Source organism: Mus caroli, unplaced genomic scaffold (genome assembly GCF_900094665.2).
Source record: "Mus caroli unplaced genomic scaffold, CAROLI_EIJ_v1.1 scaffold_17774_1, whole genome shotgun sequence".
Classification (NCBI taxonomy): Eukaryota; Metazoa; Chordata; class Mammalia; order Rodentia; family Muridae; genus Mus; species Mus caroli.
In genome coordinates this window covers 1-12,691 of record NW_018390263.1, presented here as the reverse complement: position 1 = coordinate 12,691, position 12,691 = coordinate 1, and the positions used below count along the sequence as shown (strand labels likewise).

Here is a 12,691-nt window from a genome sequence, read left to right as displayed (position 1 = left end):
CAAGAATTTCATAAATTCATTGTTTTTAATAGCTGAGTAGTACTCCATTGTGTAAATGTACCACATTTTCTGTATCCATTCTTCTGTTGAGGGGCATCTGGGTTCTTTCGAGCTTCTGTGTATTAAAAATAAGGCTGCTATGTACATAGTGGAGCATGTGTTCTTAATACCAGTTGGAACTTCTTCTGGGCATATGCCCAGGAGAGGTATTGCTGGATCTTCTGGTAGTATTATGTCCAATTTTCTGAGAAACCTCCAGACTGACTTCTTTAGGTTAGGGAAGTCTTCTTCCCTATTTCTGTTGAAGATATTTACTGTCCCTTTAATTTGCGAATATTTGCTCTTTTCCATACCTATTATCCTTAGGTTTGGTCTTCTCATTGTGTCCTGGATTTCCTGGACGTTTTGGATTAGGAGCTTTTTGCAGTTTTCAGTTTCTTTGACAGTTCCATCAATGTTTTCTATAATATCTTCTGCACCTGAGATTCTCTCTTCTATTTCTTGTATTCTGTTGGTAATGTTATCATCTAGGACTCCTGATCTATTTCCTAGGTTTTCTAGTTCCATAATTATCTCCCTCTGTGATTTCTTTATTGTTTCTATTTTCATTTTCAGATCCTATATGGGATTGTTCAAATCCTTCATCTGTTTCATTGTGTTTTCCTGTAATTCCTTAAGTGATTTTTGTTTTTCCTCTTTTAGGTCTTCTACGTGTTTATCTGTGGTCTCTTATTTCTTTAAGTGAGTGATTTATGTCCTTCTTAAAATCTTCTATCATCATCATGATATGTGATTTTAAATTAGAATCTTGCTTTTTGTGTGTGTGTTTGAGTATCCAGGACTTGATCTAGTGGGGGAAAATTGGTTGTGATGATGACAAGAAGCCTTGGTTTCTGTTGTTTAGGTTCTTGTGCTTGCCTCTTGCCTTATGTTTAACTTTGGTGCTATTTTGTTTTGCTGTCTCTGACTGAAACTTTTCTGTTCTGGGAGCCTATAAACCTGTGGTCTTATGTGTGTCAATAATCCTGGGAGACATCTCCATTCAGAATTTGAGCTTGTTTTCCTGTGGCACAGCCTTAGATCTGAGGTGCAGATGATACTGGAAGACTCAAGGCCTCATTCTTGACTCTGTGGGTCCTACTTGTATATTATTAAAGAACGTGATAGAGGAAAGTTAATAAAATAATTTTTATAAAAGAAATTTAGCAATTCTAATCTAGTTCCAGGGATATTTAAGCTATAAATTCTTCATCATTCATAGTTCCTATATAATAAAGTTTTATTTTGACAAGTGTTTTATTTCAAGGGTAATGTGACAACTGGCAAGAGTTTTGATGGCCAAAATTGCACAGGACCATGCTGGAGGAATGACAAATGGCTTTAGAACTCATGGAATATGGCCCACTTGTTAGCACAACCACTATGGGTGCACCTTGGTTAAGTAAAGGTCTCAAGTGCTGTGTCCTGAAGATTTCATGCTATTATGTGTTTCTATTCTGTTTGCTGTCACCACTTCCCTTTTAATCTAAGAAATATATGAAAATTCCAAATGGTCTTGCAACTCCTCAGTGTGCAGTATCTCTAGCATTCACAATAATAATACTTAATCATTTTCAGGCATTGCTTCTAGAGCAGATGATTGGTTCAATCATCACCCTATGAAATAATTAAGAGATGTATATTATCAGTAATGACTGCATCCCTTAGAAAGTATTTTGAAAACTAAAATTGGTAGGGAAGCAAGTTTAAGATGATTCTGCTATTGGCCCTGATGTACAAAATCTAAGGGAACAATTAGAAGTTCAGAAAGGCATACTTTTCTTAGTTAATACAGGTGTTTTAATGGTCACAGGAGAAGAAAAATGGCAGTACTGTTTGATGTACCTCAGAAACTGACTGGTGATGATTGATTTCATATACCAATTTTTGCTTACAGGAAAGTGATAAAATTTGATAAGAATTGCTGATTAGTAAATATGCACTCAAAGCATTTAAAGTACATATGATTGAATTTTATATAAAAGTAATGTCTTTTGATATTTACAAGGTTGCCTTAAAGTTAACTCAATTGATAGCACATTCTTGTGTGGAGAGGGAAATACAGGAACATCCTCCATGCTGGTGAAATTTTTATTGGTACAACCACTTTCAAAATCAATCTTGTATTTCCTTAGAAAACTGGAAATAGTACTATCTGAATACTCAGCTATACCAACCCCAGGCATATACCCAAAATATGCACCAGTACACCATAAGAACACATCCTCCTCCCTGTTCATAGCAGCCTTATTTATAATAGTGGGAAGCTAGAAAAAACGCAGATGTCCTTCAATAGAAGAATAGATACAGAAAGTTTGGTTCAATTACACAATGTAGTTCTATTCAGCTTTTAAAATAAGGACTGTATGAAATTTTCCACAATATGGATGGAACTAGAAAATATTATCCTGAGCAAAGTAACAACTAAAAGGACATACATAGTATGTACTCTCTTATTAGTACATATTAGCCAAAATATAAAGAATAATCATTATACTACTTAGAGACCATATGAAGTTTAACAAGAAGGAAGGCCCAAGTCAGGATATTTCAATCCTACTTAGAAGGGGGATCAAGACAAGTATGGGAAAATGGGGGAAGGACGAACTTGTGTGGAAGATGGGATGGTGAGAGGAAAAGCAGGATCAGGTTTGGCAGGCAAAAGGAGAGAAAGCCAGAGGACAGGGAGAATGTATACAAATATGCAGCTGCGGGGATGTAGGTAGGGGACAGTGGAGGAATTTCTAAAAAGTTCAAAATATCTGGAATGTGAGAGTCTTTCTGAACTCAATATGGATAACCCTAGCTGAAATGTCCAACAATAGTGATATGGAACATGAATAGTCCCACTCCAGTAGTTACCCAAGGTCCCTAGTGTTGGGATGGGGCCAAAATCTATCTTCAAAATTTATGATCCAGAATTCTGTCATGTCTAAAGAAAATGCATGGAGAAAAATNGAGCAGAGACTGAAGGAAAGGCCATCAAATGACCTGTCCAATTTGAGTTCCATTCCACATGCAGGCACCAAACACTGACATTATTATTGATGCCATGTTGTTCTTGCAGACAGGAGCCTAGCATAGCTGTCCTCCAAGAGTTTTTTTTTTTTTTTCTAGCAGTAGACTGAGACAGATGCAAATACTGAGAGCCAACCATTGGACCGAGGTTAGGAACACCTATGGAATAGTTAGGGGAAAAGAATGAGAAGAGGCAGATGGCCATCCCCATAGGAAGAAAAACATTTTCAACTTAACTGGACCCCTGAGAACTATCAGAATCTTAACCACCAACCAACGGGCATACACAGGGTGGACCATGGTCTTTGGCACATAGGTAGCAGGGGACTTCTTTGACAGACAGACTTCTGTGGGAGAGGGTGCATCTACTTCTGTAGAGGTTTGCTGTCCCAGGTATGGGGGATACTGGGTGGCTGGGAATGGGAAGCAGCCTTTCATATGTAAATGAGAGGGGATGAGATGAAGAATTCTGGACTGAGAACCAGGAAGTGAGGCAGTATTCGTAATGTAAATAAATAAAGAATTTAATTTTAAAAAAGAAGAAAAACAGTATAATAAAATAATTGTTTCTATTTTTGTAACTANAGATTTCTGCCAGCCAGTAAGAGAAATTTGCTGAAAGATTACCTTGCCACCTTACAATTGGTTAATCTATAACTAGGTTTTTGTTTTCTCTACCTGTCCTATGTAATATTTCTTGTGAAGTAATTGGGAACATATTGTTGTTTTCATAGTAATTCACGAGAAGAAAACTAAAACAAATCATTTTAGTTCCTGAAAGGTTTTTCTGGACTACATAAGTGATAGAAGAAAGAATTAAGTGGTTGGAATATGTACTTTCCACCCATCAACTATGTGTATGTATGTATGTATGTATGTATGTATGTATGTATGTATGTGTATAAACTTCATGTAGGATTATGTTGGAACTTTATGTCTTCCAACGTGTGTTTGTGTGTGTGTGTGTGTGCACATACATACATATATATGGGATAGAGAAATGCCCTCCCAGTGTGTGTGTGTTTGTTTGTGTAAACTGTGTGTATGTTTGTGTTGATGATTTGTTCCATTCATCATTTCTCCACATACGTATATATGTAGGATGTTTGGCTGTGTTCTGAAGCTTGTTCCTTCCAACAATTGTGTGTATATATGTATGTGTGTTTGTGTTGAGATATAGTTGGAACCTGTCTGTTTGAACTTTGTTACATTATGCCATTAGTATGTGTTATGTGTAGATGTGCATCTTTGTACATTTGTGTTGGGAACAAAATAAAAAGGAGGGGCCCGGAGATCTGTGGGATAGGAAAAAGATGACCACACACCCTAGAGTTTCCCTATTCTCTGGTCAGTCAGGCATGGGAAGGCTGCTATCTACCCTATCCACTCATCCCTGGGAGGGCATTTCTCTATCCCACTCTTCAGGAGGTGGCCAAGGGGCAGCACTGCCTGGGGACTCCCCCTGCCCTGGAGCTACTTTGCTAAAGCCACCAGGGTTGTGGGAGAGAGGGAATAGGGGAAAAAGTTCCCAGCACTAACCAGAGTGCGCAGCTGAACTTGAAGAACAGAGACTCTACAGAGACTCTATGGTTCAAGAGCTTTATTATAGAAATGCAGGAGAAAGAGAGAAAGGAGAGGGAAGGAGGGAGGGAGAGAGAGAGAGAGGGAGAGGGAGAGGGAGAGGAGGAGAGAAGGAGAGAAGGAGAGAAAGAGAAAGTAGAGAGGAGAGGAGAGAAGACAAAGAGAAAGGGAAGAGGAGAGAGAAGTAAAAGATGTGAGAGTTAAGACGACAAAGGAATAAGAGAGTGAGCTGGGGGCTTAACAGCCCCTTTTATGGTCTTTACTGTTGCTAGGTAACTGGGGAGGAGTTTAGCCTGAAGGTCAGATGCTTGGGCCATTGCTTATGTGACTACTGACNATGCTTCTCTTGTGGGGGCTGTGGGAGGTGGTACCTTAGGCAGGGGCCTGAGTTCCAGGAGCATGAAGGAATGCCTACCATGTCATATAGGTGAATTATGACCATCGGGGTTCAGGCCTCAGCTTGACTGGATACCAGCATGCAATTACCCACATATTTGTACATATGTGTTTATGTGAAATGCTTTAAACCTGATGTAAGAGTTTGGCTTAAGCCATCAAACCTGTAAGTATTATGTGTTTGTCTGTCTCTCTGTCTGTCTCTCCATGTGTGTAAATGTATGTATTTGTATGTGCTAAGTTGCTAGAACTTATATTTGCCTCGACCACTGTGTGTGTGCCAATGCGCATGTGGATGAGTATGTTTGTGTGTATGTGTCTATTAATGTTTGATTCTCCCCCTCTTTCTCTTCTCTAAACATGGGATGTCATAGCCAGCAGTCGCTGTGAGTTTCTTGGCCAACCAACCCATGTCAGCTGACCTCAGCACAGACTCTCAACAACTACCTCCTTTGGGTTACTTTGTGGTGTCAAAGCTGATCTTTTGCACAGAGTCATCTAAATTCCACACATAGAAGAGATTACTTTGTTAAGCTGTACTTTCCCTGACAATTTCATTAGTGTGTCTTTGATGATATACTTAAAATTGAGAGTTATATGTAAAGTGTCTGAAAGAAAAACCTAGTCATTTCCACACATATCGGATCCTTTCTCTGTAGATTACTATAATTCTGACACCTTATGAGAACATTGAAAAGCAGACTCCCAGTGTAAAGTTTTTGTCATATTCTTCTGTATCTTTTTAAATTTTATGTAATTTTATTTGTGGGCATATTTCTCTCTCTCTCTCTCTCTCTCTCTCTCTCTCTCTCTCTGTGTGTGTGTGTGTGTGTCTGTTTGTGTGTGTGTGTGTGTGTTTGAGTATTTCATTATAAGCATAAATAGCTTCAGGTAAATTGCAACCCAAAAGAGAGCATCTGGTTAATTGTAGCTATTGTTACAGGTGTTTGGTAACAGCAGTTGGTCAGGCTGAGTATTGAATCAGTTCCTCTACAAGAACAGGCCATGATTATATCTGCAGAGACATCAGTTCATCTTTGGAAATATTCTAACAACCTATTGATAAAATATTCCTCTCTCATGCATGCTACTAGAAGAACTTCTCTAAGTCTTAGAATGGATCAGGATTCTATTATCTCTTTCTGTCAAAGAGGAAGAGTGATTTAGAACATTGTGGAAGGTTATAAAATCAATAGGGATATTAGTAGATAGGTATTGCTAGGCAATATCCTTAGAGGAAACAGTGAGAGTTATTCCAACATCAGAAAGTTATGGCAATATAATCCAATATTGGTGATTATGAACAAACTATACATTTTTTGGAATTTATGAAATACGAGCATGGGAGGATGATTTCACCCTGATCATTTCAAGAGAATTTTGGTCTGGTCTATACAATATTGTGTAACATTTGGGAACAAATATGCATCCCAGCATCCCTGAACTGGAGGCCAAAATGGAGAAGATCTCCACAGCCACCATGACCTTGCCTTTGGTGCTATGGTAAACAGGGATGAAAGTGACCCAGACACTGCAGAACACCATCATGCTGAATGTTATGGATTTGGCTTCATTAAAGGCACAAGGAAGGTTTCTGGAAAAGAAAGCCAAAGTGAAGCTCCCAATGGCCAGGCTAGCCAAGTATCCCAGAACACAGTAAAATGCATTGACTGAACCCTTGTTGCAAAGAATGATAATGTGTCCATGCTCAGACTGTGCATCAATATCAACAGAAGGAGGAGAAGCTCCCAGCCAAACTGCACATACAATAACTTGAATGAGAATACAAATGGGAATGATGTAGTTAATTGCCCCTGAAACTAGAAAGTACTTCATCATTCTTTGGGAGGCTGTGATTTTGAATGCCAGAACTACAGTAATCATTTTAGCCAAGACAGTGGAAACAGAAACAGTGAATACAATTCCAAATGTGATTTGCTGTAGAATGCAGGTGGCTGCATTTGGATGGCCAATGAAGAGCAAAGGGCAGAGGAAACAAAAGATGAGTGAGATGAGCAAGATATAGGTGAGAGTTCTGTTATTGGCCTTAACAATTGGAGTATTGTGGTGCTTCACAATGACCCCGAGAACCACAGCTGTGAATGCAGAGAAGCACAAAGAGATTAAGAAAAGTGCCATCCCCAGTGGTTCTTCATAGCTGAGAAATACAACAACTTTATGAATGCAGTGATTTCGTTCTGTGTTAGCATATTGGTTCTCCAGACACTGGACACAATTATCCACATCTAATGGGGAAATGAAGATATTGTTAGTGTGGCTTTAGCAATTTTACTGACAGAATATTTCACTTAAGCATATAGAAGACAATTTGCAAAATATGAGTTTGTTTGGTGTTTCAGCATTTTCCATGTTCAATCACAATAGGGCAGTTGGAGGCTTGTGATTGGACAGGAGTAGCGAGGCAGAACAAGTTGAGGAGACAGAGGGGTCTGATGAGGAGAAAGCGAACCAGAAAGGAGGGCGACATGGTGTTATCAAAAGGTTAGAACAATTGTGTTAAAACTTTATCATCATCATTTGCATCTGAAATTATTGCATTGGCATTTGTAAATTATGTTATTTTTGATGCATACATATGATTGGCTAATGAAGCATTAAGTGTCTTGAGTCTACTGTTAATTGTTGAGATGGCTAATGAGTGGTTCTTGGGGCATTGCATGAAAGGAAGAGAAACTTAGGGGCCTTTTCCAAGAGATGGCCTGGTGGGAGACATGTGACCTGTCATGGCTGGCTAGTTGGCAGGCTGAGAGACTTAGTGAGTGAGATCATCTGGTGCCGGGGCCAGTTGTAGATTTTTCCCTCAACAGGTTGGTTAAAATGCATTGAAAGTCACTCTTTCATGAAAAAATTCATTCCACTTTTTAATGGTGATCAACATTAGGGAAATGAAAGCAACAAATATATATATTTGCCTATTTTACTGTGTTGTTTTGGCCATTTATCATGGATATGTACATTTATGAGTGTGTTTACATATAAAAGTAACAGAAGGTATCATTAACTTGAAAATGATTGGGTTTGTATAAAGGAAGCATGATGGTGAGAATGAGACTTGAAATTTATACAACTATAATATTGATTTTTGTTATTTATATATTTATTTTTAAAATAGACTAAAATAACATTTTATTAGATATTTTCTTTATATACATTTTAAATACTATCCTGAAAGTTCCCTATACCCTCCCTCTGCCCTGCTCCCCAACACACCCACTCCCACTTCTCGGCACTGGCATTCCCCTGTATTGGGGCATATAAAGTTTGCAATACCAAGGGGCCACTCTTCCCAGTGATGGCCGACTGGGCCATCTTCTGCTACATATGCAGCTAGAGATATGAGCTCTGGGGGTACTGGTTAGTTCATATTATTGTTGCACCAATAGGGTTGCAGACCCCTTCAGCTCCTTGGGTGCTTTCTCTACCTTCTCCATTGGGGGCCCTGTGTCCCATCATATATATGACTGTGAGCATCCACTTCTGTATTTGCCAGGCACTGGCATAACCTCATACATGATACCTATAAAAGGGTCCCTTCACTAAAATCTTCCTGGCATTGTGCAATAGTGTCTGGGTTTGGTGGCTGATTATGGGATGGATCCCCAGGTGGGGTATTCTCTGGATAGTCCATTTTTTTGTCTTAGCTCCAAACTTTGTCCCTGTTACTCCTTTCATGGGTATTTTGTTTCATATTCTGAGGAGGAATGAAGTATCTACCCATTGGTCTTCCCTCTTCTTGATTTTCGTTTTGCAAATTGTATCTTGGTAAATGCAAAAATTAATTAAAATATTTCCAAGTTTTGGCCTCTTATGACTATATTAATATCACATATCTAGTGTTTGAGAGATATCAGAGGTCCAGATTAATTGAGACTGCTGGTCCTCCTACAGGTTTGCCCCTTTCAACTTCTTTTAGCCTTCCCTAATTCAACAACAGGGGATAAGCTGTTTCTGTCAATGGGTTGGGTGAAAACATCTGCCTCTTAATCTTTCAGCCGTTTGTTGGGTCTTTCAGAGAGCAGTCATAATATGTCCATTTTTTTTCTTTTGAGTACTCCATAACTTCAGTAATGGTGTCAGGCTTTTGGACCTCCCCTTGAGCTGAATCCCACTATGGACCTGCCACTGGATCTTCTTTTCCTCAGACTCCTCTACATTTCCATCCCTGTAATTCTTTTAGACAGGAACAAGTATGGGTCAGAGTTGTGATTGTGGGATGGGTACCCCATCCCTCACTTGATGTCCTGTCTTCCTGATGAAGGTGAGCTTTATAAGTTCCCTCTCCCTACTGTCAGGCATTTCATCTAAGGTCACTCCCTTTGAGTCCTGAGAGTCTCTCACCTCCTAGTTCTCTGGTGCATTCTGGAGGGTCTCACCAACCTCCTATTTCCCTGAAGTTGCCTGTTTCCATTCCTTCTGCTGGCCCTCAGGACTTCAGTCTTTTTCCCTAACCCTCAAGAGACTGGAGGACCCAGGGAGTTTAGAGTTCAGGTGGGGTGGGAGGTGGAAACATCTACGTGGAGAGACACGAGGATACAGAGGGGTTATGGTATGTGAAGCAGTTGTAGGATGGATCAGGAGTAGGAGAATAAAACATAGAGTGTAAAACACAAATTAATTTAAATAATAAAATATAAACAAAAACAAGTTGTTTAATAAATACACATACAAAACCAAATAAAAACTCAACATTAATGGGTTCTATTGTGGAGAAATTTAAATTGGCATGATATATAGTAGTAATGAAAAGAGGACCATTCATATTTTCATATCATGTGTCCAGAGTGATCCTCAGTTTTCTAAATTTAAAATACATTGAACTTTTGAAAAAGTGTTCTTTAGTATGCAAAATATTGTCTAAAAGAAGAAAATACTAATTTGAATATCTTATAATTTTACAAGTTATTATTCTCCATGTTCTTTCATCTTACAGAGGACTGGGATTTGTTTACCCATACACACATGCCTTATTTTGTCTTCCATGTTCTTCTATACATGCAAGGTAGGCATTGCCTTAGGTTAAACCATACACATCAAGTCAAAATAAATACATTATTTAAATATTTATGATCTACATATATATTTTAGAGAGTAGTAATTACTAGAAAATATGTTGTGTAGAGTACACTTAAATTTTATTATCAAAACTATTTGAGAGTAAGCCATTTACTATGAATTTTCAAGAAATTAAAGATTTAGGACAATTTCTACTTTTTTTCTTAATAAGTAATTTTAAAACATTGTATTCCTATAATGACTAACTTACAACAGAGATGTATTTTGTTTTTAAGCTTCATTTTAAACTACTTCAGTTTTCCAATAGTGGAGCAAGATGATAATTTTTTTGAAGAACTTATTCTAGCAGGAAATACTCACTTGTCTCGTTAGAAATTTCATTTTCAGGACAGGGTTTGCAATGAAAACAGCATGCTGCCATTCCGTCAATCCTGAATTTTCTAGATCCAGGATCACAATCAGCACTGCACACCGAAGTTGGCACCTAATGAAAAGTAGACATATGCTGCTAACTGGAGTTTTATTAACCCTTCCATAATTATATTATAATTGCATGTGACATTAAGAAACTAATTTCATATACACCAACAGATTTAGCAGATTTTTACCTAGTGCATTTTATGAGGACAGATATCAATATATGGAAAAATGAGTAAAAGTTGACTTGGATCCCAACTATTTGAAATTCAAGAATAAACCATGAAAGCCTCCTGTGTGAAAACACTACAGAGGTTTCAAGGTGGTTATTCTAGTTAATTCTTGTCACCTGAGCACATAATGCAGTGTAAAGGCACAGAGAATCACAAATGAGAAATTATCTCTGTCAGGCTAGTCTGTCATCATATATGTGAAGCATATATTAAATATTTTTAAAGATTTATTCATTTATTAAATGTAAGTATACTCTAGCTATCTCCAGATACTCCAGAAGAGGGCGTCAGATTTCATTATGGATGGTTGTGAGCCACCATGTGGTGGTTGTGATTTGAACTCAGGACCTTTGGAAGAGCAGTTGGTGCTCTTAAGCACTGAGCCATCTATCCAGCCCCCTAAATTGTTAATTGAGGTGTGAGTGGCAATGCTATTGGGAGCAGAGTTGTCTGTAGGCAGTGGTACATTAGAAATCATACAGAACAAGCCAGTAAGCAGAGTTCCTTGAGTGACACTTTTTCAGTTGCATTTTCCAGGGCCATGCCTTTTCTTCACTTGTATGTAACCTATGAGTCAAATCGACGTTTTCCTCCTCAGTTTGCTTATAATTACTGTTTAATAACAGCAAATTGTAGCAAATTAGGAGTAATGGACATACAAAAACAGGGGAAATAAGGCTTCAAATATCATATAACCAAAATAACCTCAACAACATTAGACAGCAAAAGTTAACAAACTAAGAGGAAACATATCAACAGCAGCCTATGATGAATCCTATTGCATTTGTGGTTAGCAGGTACGGAGTTGCCATATTCCTTTGCAGTGTTAGTAGACCTTAGCTTCCTTTATATATCAGGGCACAGGTTTTCCTTCTTTTACTATAGTTTATATTATTCAGTTTCCCACTAAGAATATAAAGAATATTTTTATGATGAGTTCTGAACATACATTTCCTTGTCCACATTCCTTTAATGCATAATATCCATTTCAGCCCAGGTTTGAGTAGAGTCAATGCAAAAGTCTGACTGACCACAAATGCAGAGAGATACTCCTGACTCTCAATTCAAAGATGTAGATGAAAGACATGTGCCACTACAAAATCTTGTTCTCACCTCTGATTTTAATTGAAATTCTCTGATTCTCCTGTCCATGTGTTACAATATCATCAGTAGTTTTGAAATAAAAATGGAAACAAAAAATATCTTTAAAAAAAAGGAAAGAAAGAAAGAAAGGAGGGAAGAAAGAAAGAAGTCTTCCTTATTGAAACAAGTATTCTCCTAGATTGTCAGATTTGGTTCTTTTTTAAATTCTGAAATGATGGTAGACTGTATTAAGAGCTTTTTTTCTGCATGATTTTGTATAAAATATAGTTCTATCTTCAAGTTTGATTGTGTTATGTTTTACATGTTGCTTATATTCATTGGATGAGCCATACTTGCATTCATAGAATATAGTTATTTGGGCTCACTGACTAATATTTTAGTTGTGTTGCTGAAATCTGTTGTTAGATTTTTGGTCAAGAATTATTTTAGGACACAAGCCCCTTCCAGTCTGACCAGAACCCAGGGTAGCTAGGGCGCAGAGTCAGCTGACACCCGCCAGCTACCCAGGACACCCGCCCAAGGGATCTTTAGACTTCTGGTGAGTGGAACACAGCTTCTGCTCCAAACCAATCGCGCGGGACCTGAGACTGCATTAGTTAGGGAAGCGGAAAACTGGCCTGAGTAGGGGCACAAGCCCCTTCCGGTCCGACCAGCACCTGGGTAGCTAGGGCACAGAGTCTATTGACACCCGCCAGCTACCCACTACACCCGCCACGGGATCTTAAGACTTCTGGTGAGTGGAACACAGATTCTGCTCCAATCTCTAAACAGAGACAACTATAACAACTAACTCCAGAGATTACCAGATGGCAAAAGGTAAATGTAATAATCTCATTAACAGAAACCAAGACCACTCACCATCATCAGAA

General features: G+C 38.4%; 1 protein-coding gene across 1 annotated transcript; it reads right to left on the bottom strand.

The window, feature by feature from the left end:
* Positions 1 to 6,360: 6,360 nt before the first annotated feature.
* On the bottom strand, positions 6,361 to 10,552 carry LOC110288561 (vomeronasal type-2 receptor 116-like; the record flags this gene model as incomplete). Its single annotated transcript, XM_021154870.1, has 2 exons — positions 6,361 to 7,280; positions 10,429 to 10,552. Coding segments are annotated over 2 exons (1,044 nt in total), but the record flags the coding sequence as incomplete, so codon positions are not given.
* Positions 10,553 to 12,691: the final 2,139 nt, after the last annotated feature.